This window comes from Exophiala bonariae, assembly GCF_035927105.1.
Source record: "Exophiala bonariae strain CCFEE 5792 chromosome Unknown scaffold_8, whole genome shotgun sequence".
NCBI classification, from domain to species: domain Eukaryota; kingdom Fungi; phylum Ascomycota; class Eurotiomycetes; order Chaetothyriales; family Herpotrichiellaceae; genus Exophiala; species Exophiala bonariae.
In genome coordinates, this window is record NW_027042483.1 from 600,306 (window position 1) to 615,502 (window position 15,197).

Consider the following 15,197-nt stretch of genomic DNA (forward strand, 5'->3'; position numbering starts at 1 on the left):
GTGTCCACATTCACCCTCTCCTCACTTGTCTCCTATTCTCATCATGATCGACTACGAAGCTCAGCGGCAGGCAAACATGCTGCACAAGCAGCAATTGCTCGAGCAACTCAGCCTCGCCTCTTCCGACCCTTCTCGAGCTCCCACCAAACCTATCACCTCCACCGCCGCCACTCCTCACTCAACTAAGAAGCGCAGGGTCGCTCAGATCCTGCCTATGAGAACCTCTGCCAGAATAGCAGCAGCTCCTATCAAGACATACAACGAAAACACATTAAATAATGATGGAAGTTTTCGACGCACAAAGGTAACCCGCTCGAGGACGATGAGAACGCCTCCCACAATCAAAATCGAATCCAAAATCGAGCCCATAAATGATCAGGCAACTTTACCACCTCCGCTCACACTCACTCGCACCACCTCACTTTCAGATCTACTCGACCACTGGAACAAATGGTCTCCAACGGCACCACAACCGACCTTGACCTCCTCTGGATACTGGTACTTCGAGGATCATCCCAATTTCACTCCCAACAAATCGCCGCTCGAGATACTCCTCGAAGGAGCCTTCGGTGGTAGCTACTTCTCTTCCTGGTACTCACGCACACTCGGCCTCACCCTGGAAGACGACTATTTGCACACCCTGCCCAAGGACTGGCTCCACGAACTCTCTCCACATGCCAAGTACCTGACTTCACCCATCTACACCCCCACACTAAACAAGTTCCAAGTCCCGTGCGGCCAGACACTCACCGAATGGGAAGCCGCCGGCTGGCTGAACTTTGAATTTGATCCGCGAGGCTGGTTCGAATGGTATATCCGCTTTTTCCTGGGACGTCGTTGCGATGATGACGACAGACAAATCAAACGCTGGATAAGGTGCGTTGGTCCAAAGGGTCGATGGAAGAGAATATTGTTGAAGAAATACATCGACATGGGGGTCACGTCCGTCTATGCCGATCAGGACGACGAAGACATCCAAGTCAGCCCGGTCATTCATCAGACTTGCCACCATTGGGCATATGAGGTTCGACAGGATGATTTGGATCACGCATGGGCCGAGAGGCGTCGCCAGTATTGAATGGTTATATGAATGCACGTGTCATTTGGTCTGGCTGGATACGCTTGATATTATCGTGATGATGACGTATGAAACACGACGACGAAAAATACAGGATGAAGATCATGACACGACTACGATTATGAAGATTGGGAATGGAAATGGAAATGGAAACGAAGAGGAAGAGCTCAGCTGCTGAACATCAAGGCACTCAGCCAGACGCCACACATGTCAGGTATCATCAGTAACGTCAAGTGGGAACCAACCAAGCAGGAATACTCCCATGTATGAAGGAGGGACACCGCACAAAGGAGTAAGCAATACATGTGTCACAGCCAGTGCCAGTCAGAGCTAGCTCATTATAAGCACGCAAGGCATTCGTTACTCGCACTGTCGTCCGAGATCAACTCTCGAAAATCATTGTGAGAACAGTCCAGTGTAAACGCAGATGCCACTGCCAATGCCAATGCAAAGAAGCACTTCAAATGGTCGAGCAGTATAACTGAAATTCTTGCTTGATTCCCTGCGTGAATACCTTCTCTTACGTTCTCTCCAGCCAGTCCGTGTGGGTTCCATACCTCGATACACAGGTATGTCCCCACCAATTTAAGTATATATGCGAGAAGGGCGAGATTCTCAATCCACATTTCAAAGTCCACGACAGCTCAACATCATTAACATACCATTGAGATTATTTATTTTGTGTCCGTCTGTGCGATGGTCCACACACGACGAGATATACCCCCATGGGGAGCCTAGATAATTACGGAAGAGCTGAGGTGTGAGGCAAGTGAACACGCTTCCAACGCTTCCACTTCCACTTCCACTTCCAACAAACCAAGCACGTTCAAAATCCAAGTCCCAGCGATCGAGGCCGCCGGGATCTTGAGGTGCCTTTTTCCGATTCCCTCGGCCCCAAAGTCGCGCTCGTTTCGCGCATTGATTTCCTTTTCCTTGGCCCTGTCCCCGTCCCCTCCTTTTTTCCCTTATACATAACGTGCGTTGATGTCGTCACCATGAGCCAATACCGCCAAGGAGAGATAACAAAGGAAAAATATATGTTGTGAGAGCCACGGTCCACAACAAGATCAAGCCACCGCCAGCGGCTGGGCGGGCGCGGTAGAGGGTCTCGTTCCCAGTACGACATCCCAAGTCTGTGTGTTGAAGTGGACAAGAGGCATCTGGATGGCATCGACGTCGACGATCTTGACGTCCGACATGCCCATCATGGCCTCCTCACTGACGCTCACGGGCCGCTTGGAGACACTGTTCATCTGCAGAATCTCCTTCAGCGTGCATGTGCGGGCCCTGCCCCGGCTGCTGCTCGGCGTGACAGGGCCGTGTTCGTCGCCGCTGTGGGGACTAGTCTTGGACCAGGTGCTGCTGATCGACGAACTAGACGATTCACGAGACATCCCTGGCGGGGTGGTGGGCGAGTCATCGGATGTCGACGACGCTCCAGCGGCGACTTCTTCCTCCTCTGCGAGCGAGTGTCGATCAGGTGTCTCGTTCGTGGCCAGTTCATGTACCGTCTCACTCTGGATTTCGTGAGGGAAGAACAAGAGCCTCTCGGCGTCACTACTACCAAGCTCTTGGGGCTCGGCCGTATAGGCAACTGCATCGGTCGTGGAGGACCCTGTCGAGTTGCCGACGATCTTGTTCAAACCATTGCCGTAACCTTCAATGTAGATCTCACAGAAAGACGGCTTTTTCGTCGGTTTGGTAGGTTTCGTCGATCTCGTGGGCATTTCTTCCGTACTGGTCAATGTCTTGCGAGTTACGAACCGGCGTAATGAAGAAGATCGCTTTCCAGGGTCCGTCTTGGTCGACAAGGAAGCTTTTAGTGACCCCTGGAAGTTTGCAGGTAAGGTCAGACGGCGAGTCTTGTCTGATCTCCCTCGCTTCACAGTTCCACCGACCGAGGAGGTGGACGTGTTGGTGTGAGAATAGCCGGTGTCAGGGGTTAGATACATTGTCGACGCTGATGCTCCAACGTTCTGGGGGATGTTTTGCTGCCAAGGCATTTGCTCGGGAGCATGGCAGCAAAGAGAGTAGCTCAAATTCGCAGCGTTGCGTACTTGCTTAGGTGGTTGTGCAATCGAGTGGAAGACTTGGAGTACCGCATAGACAAGGATCCACCTGACTTTCCTCCCTTCAACTGCTGATAGACCCTCTAGGTCGTCGTCCACAGTTTTGATCTCAAAGTCAGTATAGCTTCTTACCAACGGACATTCCATAAGGAGGAAATCTCGGTTCGAGGCGGCGATCAGTGCTTCCTTGTTTTGTGTTTTGCGTGCTTCCTTTTCAGCTTTGCGCCACTGAATCGGGTTCCAAGATTTTCGTCTTTGGTTCTTGGTTCGCGGGGCATTAGCGGGCTCGACAATCTTGGGTAACAGAGGAAGTGGCTGAGCGAGCGGTTCATATTTGTGTTTCGTGTCAAACGCCTGTATGTTTTGTAATGCGCACACTCCACCTGACTTGGAGATGTCATTCTCTGCGAGGGTGTTCGAAGACTCCGGGTCCACGAGGTGTTGGTAGAGGTTCTGGAAGTCAGAAAAGACCCTGCCGTATATCGCTTGCTGAACCGCCTCAACTTCAAAGTCTTCAGGAGGCCAGGAACCGCCATGTTGCTCGGAGTAGAAGTTCTTGAGGAACGTGCGGAAACGATCTAGATGATCCCGGGCGGGTTGGGGAAGTCCGAGGAAGCTCCCCGAGACGTCATTCTCGAAGAAGTTGACAATAGATTTGTTGACTCTGTCAAGGCGTAAGTCCATCTCCAACCGAGCACGGTTGATGACGGTCTTGGACTTCGCATTGACCACCTACTGAACGTTAGGTCCGTGCACCAGTTAGGTTTCAAGAAGGAGGTACGGAAAGGGTACGAACCGCGTACTCGATGCTCGAGCGTAAGCCACGATGGCTCATCCCGACGCAATGAGCAAAAGAGTCAATCCACAGATCTTCGATCTGTATTCGTTCGGCTAGGTAAAGGGCCGCAAGGGCATGATCAACACACTCCCGGAAGTCAAGATATCTTTGATTCTCGGCAAAGGAGATCACCTCGAGCTTGTTTTGATCAAAGCCTTCCGGTCGATATACATCAATCCTCTCTTTCAGATCTACCAAAGCCTGCCCTAGTGTCCGTCCAGCTAGAGGTCGATTGTATAACCAAGCGAAGAAATTTCGGGTTGTGATGTGATGGTTGAAGACTTCTTCTAGGCCTGCACCAGATGGTGCTGGGATATAGAGCTCTTGGAGTGATATGGACGGGTCGCAACCGGGGCAATTTGGCATGACACATTCTGAATCGACGTGGATGGAGTTCCGGACCACACAACGGTCCACCAGGGCATCGAAGCCTTTGATTCTGAGGAAAGAAGTGTGAACTCGGAAAGCCGGTCCTCTACTCGATTGACCGGGTTCCCGCAGATAGACGAAGCAATCGCCAGTTGGCCAGCATAGCTCGGGTTCCTGAAGAGAGACCACGTTAGACCTCTTTGCATACCGAGGGGTATCGAACGAAAGATGGCGGTACTCACATGGAATATATTGATCCAGTCAGTGGTAGTCCGGGAACGACCATCCCATCGTCTCAGGCCAGCTGATCGGACATCGTCGCGAGTCACGCGACCTTGAACTCGCCTCATGGTGTGTTTTGAGAGTGTGATTAGAACAAGATGTAAATTGGAGATATTAAAGAGTTGAATGAAAACAATGTCTCATCCCTGTACCGACGGTGAGGGATAAACGCAAGAGGAATGGTGTGGACAGCAGATGGTATGTATGTATGAGTATGGAGTATGTGTAGATAAGTAGAGAAACAGCAGTGCTTCAAGCTTGACTCATGACAACATCGACCCTTTTGGCTTCAGATTGTAATGGTTGGACAGCGGTGTACTGGGTCTGGACCCAAAGTATTCAAAGGCTGCGCAGGAGGCTTGCCAACGGCACCTGCAGGATTGACAGCAGCGAGCACTGAAGGACGCAGGACCAGAAACCGGCAGGCGACAACCCACACTGGCAGGGCGGGAGCTTCCAAAGGGGATACGAGATTTAGGTCGATCGGAGCCCAAAGTTTACTCGTACAGATTGCAGGAGCTGTTTCAAGCCATGGGCGACTAACTTATCTTTGGAAAGAGGAGGAAGTCAGAGAAAAGGAAGACAGACAAACCGATGGGACGGTGGCACACGACAATCCCAGGATTGGCGTGCGCGAGAGAGCTTTGATTTGACAGCAAGACGCCATCAACGCAAGCCTCAACACAGCACATTGTTGTTGAAATGCAAGCTCCAGAGTCACGGCGTTGTTGATTGAGATGATGATGAATGTGGAGTTTGATGGTGAGCGGGCTTTGCAGGAGAGCTCCGGCGAAGACGTCGTCAAGGGCCAGTCAAGCAGAGGTGTCTCGACAGGGAGCATCCCTGTCAGGTCTTAATCCTGACGTGAAGCTGCTGGTTGAACAGCTTGAGTCTCCGCCCGTCTGCAGCGATCGTCGGTAGGCAAAGTCCGATTGCAGATCGGGCTCCCGTTATAGTTACACTCCCCTTGCCAATTCCTTAGGCTACCATCGAGGTCCGACCAAACAAGGAGGTTTGCTCACCAGCCCGAGAGGGCCCTGCTCCGTGCCTAAGCCTTAACACCAAGGCACCCACCGAACCCCAGCTCGGCGCCAATTGCTCATGCTCAGTGCTTCTCAAAATGGAATCCGCGGGCTCCCCCATTTTGACAACCTGCAGTTGTGGCTTCAAAGATGCCCGTCGACCTGTTCTGGTTCATAAAAACCAGCGTCGACCCTGGAAGCGTAAGTTGAAAATCACACCACTCTGGTCCTGGTGTCTCCCGCCTATCTGGCGCCGGCTTGACAAGTTGATCGGTTCTTATTTGGCGAGGACTCTAAGCTACCTAAGACCGATCCAACCTGGTCCCTCTCTTCCTATCGTGGAATGATCATTGCCAACTCGGGCGATATGCCAAATGCCACTTCATCTCTTTTGGCCTGACTTTTTTGATCGACAGATTACAGCATACAAGCCTAAAAGTACCGTCAGGCAGGGCTCAAAGGAACACGAAGCGCCCCTATCCAACCATAAAGTCAGCCCTCGAGACCTGTGGCCCCTTTGGCTTTTCGTGTGACTATCTCTGAGACCATGAGCCCTCCGAGTCGGTCACTCGATCCAAGCCCGGCGCGACAAGCCCTGAGGCTGCCACCCAAGACTCCGGGTGAGAGGCAAATCCACTGCCAGGATCAGCTCGCCTCTTTCTCTCCCTGTTCCTGGACAGGCCGTGGTTCAAGAAGCGAGGGATGGCCAGATAAGGGAAAACACTTTGGAGGTTCACCATATGCACTTTTAGGTCAATAGACTTTATCATTGCTGCAGCAATTGCTAATCGTTGCCACCAATTGTATTGCACTCCCCCCAAGCCCTAAAGTATCCCAAGTTCCCGGCGCGGCTGGGGTGTTTGCTGGGGAGTTGGTGACGTTCATCATGAGAAATAAACTTCTCCCCGGCGGTGCTCGAGATGAAATTGGTTCTCGAATAAAACCTGGCGTCCTTTAGCTTTACCTGTAGTTCCACCTCCCTTGCTACATCGAGGTTGGGAAAAGATCACCATGGGCAACGTTCGACTCCCGTTAATTCTGGGGTTTATGCCCACATTTTTCGCTTCTTCAAGTTTGATTAATCGCAGGTGTTGAGCTCCAGCTCCAGCCCCAGCTCGACGAGGCAGTGGACATTCGCTTGTTGTCAAGAATTGCTCCGTAACGGTCGTGATACGGACACGGGCTGGGCCAGCTGTTGCTGCCGGGGGGCCAGTTGCATCAACACACGGATCTTCACTACGTAAGACTGGCAAGGTATACCATGATTGCCCTTTGGACGAGTCACGGAGCCACGGGTAGAAAGTCGTCCCACAAAACCGAACCGTTGGCTGGCTGGAAAGCGGTCGTTTTGGTGTGCCGGCTTAAACAGGATCATCGGCCTGTGCCATATCGACTCTTCTTATTCTCACTGGTACAAACTGAAATCATTTTGTTGAACCGTACCATTAAATATTGATGATACTTGTATGTGACGCTGGGCCGCAGCAGCCTGTCCACCTCTTTATTCGACTCCTCGGAGCAATCGGCACCTTGCGTTCAAATTTCAATGTACATACCTAGGTACACCTAACGTACTGTAAGGGAGGGGCCGCCGTCCCACTCTCAAATTGCTCTCCAGACTGACGATCGTGATGCTCACACGTTGGAAAAGGCGCTATACTCGTAATCCTAATGAATCCCCTGGTAAATGGCATATACAAGTGGAGTGTGTGGGTGATCTGGCTACGAACGGCTTGAATCGCTCTAGCAAAAACAAGTACCTCGTACCTTCACCACATGCAATTACCTAGGTATTCTTCACTCGTAACCCTCCAAGCCCGCTGAAGATCGGTCTGATTGCGTCAGTAGATCTTATCTACAACCAGACGTGTGCACCGGCACTAGAACTCATATCCAAACAGTCCAAAGTACACCCGCTTTCGAGCACTGCAAGCCAACACGGAAACATGCAGCACGACAAGATCAGACTTGAATTTGGAAGCTTTTCTAGTAATTGGTTCTAGTGCTCCGCCAAGGAGCACGTAGATAGCTATTTGAGCTACCTAATTCATGCAGTTATGATCTTCGATCTTCTTTGGAATGCTTCGCGTTGGCTGACGATCCTGGAGCTGAACTCTCAAGTCACAACCCCATTTCCGGAAGATACGCAGCGCGTGCATGTCAAGATCTTCCCGATCAGTGACACTTCTGGGGTATTTTTGTCCCAATTGGTGACATGCAGATCGGAGTATCAAACCTCAATCAAAACCCTGATCTCACCGTCCATCCAGTCAACCACACCTGCGCTCAAAAGTGCTACCATCCATTCGCCATCTTCTGCAACCGTCACCAATCCGTCAGTCAGCCACACCTTGATAATTGGCGCTTTAGGTTCCATGGAAGTATCTTGGGGTGGTGGTCTCTTGTATCTCTGTTCGACCTCGGCGATCAAGGCCGCGAGACTGGGCGCAGAATCTGGAGTGAGTGTGAAGCGAGGGATCTCTCTTCTCAACGCACCGCCGGTGTTGGAGACTACATTCACATAGAGAATAATGGATTGTTTGAATGCCGTATTCAATTGCTGTGTTGCACTCGGAGATTGCGTGGGTTGCTCAGCTGGATTCGTACTTGTGACCTCTGGCAGGGTGGCGGCTTCCGTTGGACGTGGCGAAGAGAGCGCTTCATTCTCTGTGGACATGATAGAATCGCCGACGTCAAAGGGGGAATCTGCCTTTTCACCTGGGATTGCAGAGCCACCCTTTCTACTAGTCGCTGCATAAACACGTTGACGCTCGTTTGTGACCATCTTTCTCATCAACGGCATCATCAATTTGATGATAGACTGACTATCTTGTGGCCATGTAAGGCTTCTTTGAGGCGCTCCGGGAATTCCTGCTCCAACTCCAGGGCCGAAGAACTTGGCTCCAAACCCATGTTTTGTCAAGAATTCCTCCACGACACGCCAAAGATTCAGTTTTGCAACGTCAGCGCCGCCCATATGTTTCTTATGCCCAACCACATCCCTGCGTTCAGGGTGCGCTTCATCCAGCATGTAGGCCTTGGCGGCATTCTGAAGGCGCAGGAAATTCTCTGGAGCAAGTTGTAATGAAGTGAAGACCTTCCCGAGAGGTGGTCTACTGTACTTCCGACTCTTACTCGAAGGCTCCCGAAACAAAACGGACGCAGAACTCTGTAGTTGAGGAGGGTGAGAACCTTCTTCAGATTCGTGCGCTTCCCCAGCCAGCGAATTGGCGGTGCTGCGCGCAGTCTGAGGGCCATCATCATCTCGTTTCCGCTTGCCTAGTGACGACGGACTCGCATTCTGTTCGTCGGCTAGCACCGTCGCGGCCTGCACCAAGTTTGCGAGAACTTCGTCGGGATACATGGTATCGGTCATGATGATTATCTCGAACACCCCTCTCCTTGCTCTACCCAGCGGAAGCGCAGAGCGCGTGAGGCCCACGGTGGGCGTACGACCGTGACCGTCCACGCGGATCGGAAGGTAAAGTGGAGTTGAGGTTAGAGGAGCATTCAATGCAAACAAGAAGTGAGCAAAGCTGGCAAAGACAACAAAATTGCCATGGCTTTTTCTAATAATGCTGCGGCGCGTTCCTGCCTGTATGACGAGCGCGTGTCGGGGGGCTATGCCATATTGGGATTAGTGCACTAGATATTCCGAGTCCGGAGCACGGGTCCTTGAGACGCCAAGGGCTGTCAGATCTGGACGACTGTTCCAACTTCAAACAACCCAGAGAGAAGATCGAATACAACTCTTGTTCTTGTTTTGGATAGTACCATTCATCGTCGAGATAGGGGAAATGACCATCTGATGATGATATCTCTTCGAATCAAATCAGCTGCAACATCCTGAACCGCCCGGAAACTATGTTCACAGCGACCAAGTTGCAGGTGGCAACTTACTTGTTCGGAGTTTGTCCTTTCTCCATTGCATTTCTGGTCTTCTTGAACTCTTCTGTCTCATTTGTTATTACTGATCTCATTGGACAACAAGACCGCGTCGGAGATGCTGTAGGGACATTGGGATTCGCAGACGAGCTGCTCGCTCTGGTGGCATGTCCACTCTGGGGGCTGCTGGCAGACCGCATCCTCGGACTACGTCTTGTGAGACCTCTCAGCCAAGTCTGGATCTAAATAGTGCAGCTAATACTCGGCAGGTCTGCGTACTGGGTTATTTGATCATCGGTCTGTCACTGGTGGTCTTTGTGCAAGCACGAGATGTCTATCCACAACTGTTGTTGGCGAGATTGCTGTTCAGTGTGGGTGGCGCCGCTGCATCTACTATGGTCACCGCAATTCTTCCTGCTGTAGCAGGAAATTCGCAATCAACAGAGGAGAGTGAGCGAGGAAGGTCCACAGAAGCTATGGACAATAATCGTCATTCATTCAGCCCTTCAGTTGCTTCGGAGCTGACCATCACGCCTGCGAGATATGCTTCAAGATCTCCCCAACGCAACATAAAGCTTGTGGCCCAGGACGGCGATTCGGATATTGCACGCTCCACAAGCCGCCTTGCTGGTCATGTCGGAATGCTGACTGGAGGAGGCGCTTTGATCGCTTTGATGGTGTTCCTTCCCCTACCCGCAAAATTTCAGTATGCTGGGTACGACCAGGAAACCGCACTCCGATACAGCTTCTACATCGTCGCAGTAATTGCGCTCATCTTGGCGGTGTGGTGTTCATTTGGTCTTGGAGGTCTGCAGACAGAGTTGGAAAGCGATGAATCCAAAAGTCAAGCCCATGATAAATCGCTCATGTTGCGGACTTCGGGAGCTCTGAAGGAAATGTACTCCGATTTCCTCACCGCACTCCTGATAGGTTTCAGGCATTCGGAGATCGCCATCGGCTATATCGGTGGATTTGTGGCACGAGCATCATCCGTGGGCATCTCCTTATTCGTTCCTCTCCTTGTCAACGCCATGTTCATGTCATCAGATCTCTGCCAGGCTGCAGGAGATCTAGGCAACCCTAGCGGACTCCCGGACATCAAGAGAAGGTGTCCACGTGCATATGTTGTTGCCGCGGAATTGACCGGAGCTGCCGAAACGGTCGCTTTGATCTTCGCACCAATATTTGGCTACTGGAGCGCCAAATCTGCAAGAAAAGAGTATCCTCTGATCTTCGCCGCAGTCGCCGGCATCACTGGATACCCACTCTTTGCAAGTCAATTCGACCCGGATGACAAAGACACTGGCAGGAGAGTCGTCGCATTTTTGGCTGTCAGCTTGATTGGTATTAGTCAGATTGGAGCAATTGTCTGCAGCTTGGGCACTTTGAGTAAAGGGATTCTCGAAGGAGCTATTCAGAATACAAGGAAGTCTCCGGTTGAGTCGACGAATGACGAAAGTCAACCGCTTCTCAATGATCCAAGTTCACGGAGCAATGATACTAGGCTCTCCGCACTTAAGGGGTCCTTCGCGGGAGTCTATTCCCTCTATGGAGGTGCTGCTATCTTGATCTTGACAAAACTCGGAGGCCTCATGTTCGACAAAGTCTCATTATCCGCTCCCTTCTACATCATGGCAGCGTTCAATAGCATCTTGTTGTTGGCTTGTGTGGTGCTGAGCTTGCAAAGGGCCAAGTCATCTGGTGAAGCGAACAACGCGAATGGCATACTCGGTTCGTGAATGACATTGTTGCATGAACGCGAGTTGCATTTGCGTTCCTCATGCTTGATGTTGTTGGTCTGCCTCCGAACGACTGCTCTGCCAGCAACTCCTCACTACGCTGAACAAAGACACAAAGTCAACCCTTAGCCTGCACTCTCGATTGTGCAATTGGTTGATCATTCAGACAAGGCTGTAGACACCACGACGATCATTTGACTGCTTCCGAAGCATCCACCGCCACAGACAGGTCGGCATGGTTGTGGGGAAGGGTCCGGTCGAGACTCATCTCAACTTTCCTGTCTCCTGTATCCTGCACTGGGAGTTGAGCTCACATATGTACTCATTTCCAGGATCGAGCCTATAGCTTATGGCGGTACCCATTCAACCAATTGCTACCTTATCTCATCAGAGCCCGGATATATGCATGTGAAGGTTGGATATCTGTATTTTTATACCTGATATGAGACACGAGAAGAACAAAAGTCTGCAAGCGCACCTTACAGTTTGGAACATTATTGAACAACAAAAGGGATACAACCGATGTACATATATACTTACTGCTTGAAATTACCTCCAATCGCAATAAATATCACATCTACCCACAAGGCTCACTGCGAAAATGACATCCGCAGTTAGAGCTTTGCTTTTCCTTTCGTCTTGTCCACAATCTTGATGTCCTCGAAATCCACCCCGAGGAAATCCCACATATAAGCCCACCGATCACTGCCAAACAACGGCTCAACCACACCCTGCGCATTCGTCAATTTAAACCACGGTGCCCCAAACGCACCCTGCTCTAAGGCGTCCTTGGTATTCTGCGTCAACCTGTCCTTATACTCCTTGGTGGTCATCAACCGCATGATCTCCTTGACCTCGTTCTCGTCAAAATGAGCTCCCAGTAGCTTCGCCAGTCCCTCGGGCTTCTCGATATTGACGTGCGTCACGAAGCTGCATCGCCACGTGTCGAGGAAACAATTCTCAAATACCTCGCGTGGATGCCGGTCTTTCACGACAAGCATGGCACGCTGTGGTACGACAGAGAGGATCGGAAAGAAATCTGGTGTGACGAGTTGCTCGGTACCAAAGTATTTGACGGCGCGTTTCGAGTCGTAGGTTCCGTATTTCGCTTTTGCTGGAAGCGTCCATGGTGGTTTGTTGCCAGAACCGACATTGATGCCGCCCAGGAACACTGGGTGGATTCTGAGGAGGTGGGTTAATGTTAGTGACAGAGTGACGGACCATGGGGTTCGATTGCCTCCATTGTGTTCATTGGGATTCTTGATCCCGGTCTTGGTGGTACATCCCATCCGCACACCAATAAACCGAGTCCATCCGTCACCTCATTCTATTCCATCTCCCTCTCAAGTCGAAAACCATGCAAGGGGAGAAAGCAAGATAACAAAGGTTGTACTTACTCAACTTCTATGTCATATTGTGCCAGTAATGCTCTGTTCTTCCTCAGATAAAGAAAAGCAAAATAACTGTATGGTGATGCTGTGAAGTGTCAGACTCTTGTTAGGAACACACAGATCCAAATCGAATGGCGACGGATTCCAGTAAATTGGAACCAAGAACACTCACTGCAATCAAAGTAACAATCTATCCGGCCCCCCATCTTTGTTCGAGTACTGGTCCTTGTCGAGCTTTGTGAACTACTCGACAACCAACGAAGATAAAAAGAACTGACCGAGTACCGCCGATAAGGAGTCCCTCCCTTGGGAAATGATGGTCACTGAATAGGACGCCTTGCTCCTTCCCTGATTGTACCCGATCAAGAGTGCGACAGTTCCTGAAGATAATAATTGTCTGGATGCCAACTAGCTATTTCGACCCATCTTCATAGGTCTTGCAGTGGATGTGGAGGTGAGAAGTGGTCGGACGTGATGTGAGTAAAGCCGAGGTAAGTTATGGTCGTCAGCCACTAGCTTAAGGACACCAAAATCATCTCCCGCCCGGCGCCGCCACTCACTCCGCATTATAGTTGACAACGTTACGCCGTGACGACCCCAGAGGCCATTCTGAGGCTCGGTCTTTTAATGATTAGTATTCATTCCTCCCATACCTACCGAGCTACCTAACCTGGCAGATTTCAACTGTTCTTCGACGCTACGTGCGAAAGGACATATTCTCAGACTCAAACATGATGTCGCACAGTACTCCGTACTGTTAGAGTTTCAAGCTGTCGATAATCTAGGTGGTTTCCCTAGGCACGTTCGGTGGTAGTCCGAGTGGACACGAATCCCAGGTCAACACTATCCGCGGCACACGTGAATTACTGATCACCTGAAAGAAGGGTGGAAAAGTGTATAGATCGTTCAAAAGCTACCACTATTTGCATTTTAGCAACAACTCCTCGCCTGGTGGTGCTTTTGAAGACGAGATATTCCTTTAAGGTGATAACAGCATAGAATGAGTTCCAACAACAAGAAAGTAGCACTCCTCGTCGGAGGGTCGCGAGGCATAGGTCACCGGATAGCTGTTGACCTTGCTCGCCATGGGTACTACCGTATGTCACACCTTGGACTCGAGACATGACATTGGAACAGCTCAAGAGTGAACGCTGACTCGTCAAAGTCGTCGTGGCCGCTAAAACCACATCCGATGCATCCAAAATCCCCGCTTCAGAATTCCCACCTGATCCAAATTCTTCTCAGTCAACCATCAACACAGTCGCCCGAGAGATCACAGACGCTGGAGGTTCGGCCCTGGCCCTCGAGGTTGACGTACGTAACACCGACGCCGTAGAGGCACTGGTCAATGAAACAGTCAGACGCCTCGGCCGCCTGGACGTGCTCATCTACAACTCCGGTGCCATCTGGTGGAGTGCCATCGAGACAACCCCAGTCAAGCGATTTCAGCTGATGCAACAAATCAATCCTCAAGGTCTGTATGCGGCTGTGTCTGCCGCACTACCTCATTTTGGCAAAAATGGTTGGAAGGGTCGAATCATCGTCGTCAGTCCTCCAATCTATTCGAGATTCTTTAGGGGCAAGACAGCCTACGCCATGGGCAAAGTCGGAATGAGTGTTTTGACGAAAGGCCTCGCCATGGACTTTGTCAGACAAGGGAGGAAAGACATGGCAATCACCAGTATATGGCCAGCAGCGGTAAGTTAGACTCTGGGGCTTGAGATATTGTCAACGCTAACGTAATTGGCAGTCAATCGAGTCCGCGGCAACCCAGAACGCCGTCCAGACAGACCAAGAGCTGCGGAAGGACCTCCGCAAGCCCACGATATTCTCCGACGCTATTTTAGCCATGCTCAACTCTCCCGCCGAGGAAGTCAACGGCCTGTTGGATCTAGATGAAGACTTCCTGCGTAAGAAGGGCGTCACTGATTTCAGCAAGTACAGCGTTGTGCCGGGAGCCCAGCCTCGAAGGATCATGCCTGCAGAGTTTCCCACCCTAGAAGTGGCAGAGCAAGATGACGAGGGTAGACGAGTCGACAGTGTCAAGCTGAGAGAGGGTAGGGAACAGGGTAAATCGAAGTTGTGAAGGGGGTTCTTTGCTTTGTTCCGTCTGAGGATCGAACACGGAACCACTTGCAAAAAACCGCAAAAAACAATGTCAAGGCGGTACCAGAAAGACTCTCTCTGCAGTACCAGCTTCCAGTAATACCCCTGAATTAACCGAGGTCCTGCCAGGCATCTCGCAGGGAAACTTTCTTGAATTGTTGACCACTTTTCTGGAAGTGTGAATCATATATCGGTGCCGTTGCCTTTGCTTGCGGAAAGAAGATGATCCGATGTGGGAGCGTGCTTAAATAGGAGGTAGGTAGGAACGGTGCAAGGCACCACGAGAATTGCTCAACTACCTCAGTACATCTCACACTGGTCTCATGAGCTTGTGATCACACCGCACTACAATTCCACTTAAAGTGGAAATGACCAGCGTGTGCATGGAGGCAGGTATGGGGGACTTTACCATGATATA

The 15,197-nt window shown here is 51.0% G+C and overlaps 6 protein-coding genes across 6 annotated transcripts; 3 read left to right on the forward strand and 3 right to left on the reverse strand.

Moving 5' to 3' along the window:
- Window positions 1-43: 43 nt before the first annotated feature.
- LTR84_012657 (uncharacterized protein) lies at window positions 44-1,078 on the forward strand (the record flags this gene model as incomplete). The annotated part of the gene is made up of 1 exon (XM_064856174.1): window positions 44-1,078. One exon carries the CDS (start codon window positions 44-46, stop codon window positions 1,076-1,078), a length of 1,035 nt encoding a protein of 344 aa, XP_064708074.1.
- A 1,067-nt stretch (window positions 1,079-2,145) lies between these two features.
- Window positions 2,146-4,704, reverse strand: LTR84_012658 (uncharacterized protein; the record flags this gene model as incomplete). Its single annotated transcript, XM_064856175.1, has 3 exons — window positions 2,146-3,879; window positions 3,944-4,528; window positions 4,597-4,704. 3 exons carry the CDS (start codon window positions 4,702-4,704, stop codon window positions 2,146-2,148), a joined length of 2,427 nt encoding a protein of 808 aa, XP_064708075.1.
- Window positions 4,705-7,888: 3,184 nt separating this feature from the next.
- LTR84_012659 (uncharacterized protein) lies at window positions 7,889-9,034 on the reverse strand (the record flags this gene model as incomplete). The annotated part of the gene is made up of 1 exon (XM_064856176.1): window positions 7,889-9,034. One exon carries the CDS (start codon window positions 9,032-9,034, stop codon window positions 7,889-7,891), a length of 1,146 nt encoding a protein of 381 aa, XP_064708076.1.
- A 488-nt stretch (window positions 9,035-9,522) lies between these two features.
- Window positions 9,523-11,282, forward strand: LTR84_012660 (uncharacterized protein; the record flags this gene model as incomplete). The annotated part of the gene is made up of 2 exons (XM_064856177.1): window positions 9,523-9,759; window positions 9,813-11,282. The coding sequence occupies 2 exons, from the start codon at window positions 9,523-9,525 to the stop codon at window positions 11,280-11,282; spliced, it is 1,707 nt and encodes a 568-aa protein (XP_064708077.1).
- A 614-nt stretch (window positions 11,283-11,896) lies between these two features.
- Window positions 11,897-12,571, reverse strand: LTR84_012661 (uncharacterized protein; the record flags this gene model as incomplete). The annotated part of the gene is made up of 1 exon (XM_064856178.1): window positions 11,897-12,571. One exon carries the CDS (start codon window positions 12,569-12,571, stop codon window positions 11,897-11,899), a length of 675 nt encoding a protein of 224 aa, XP_064708078.1.
- A 1,187-nt stretch (window positions 12,572-13,758) lies between these two features.
- On the forward strand, window positions 13,759-14,759 carry LTR84_012662 (uncharacterized protein; the record flags this gene model as incomplete). Its single annotated transcript, XM_064856179.1, has 3 exons — window positions 13,759-13,762; window positions 13,839-14,371; window positions 14,424-14,759. 3 exons carry the CDS (start codon window positions 13,759-13,761, stop codon window positions 14,757-14,759), a joined length of 873 nt encoding a protein of 290 aa, XP_064708079.1.
- Between the last annotated feature and the right edge of the window lie 438 nt (window positions 14,760-15,197).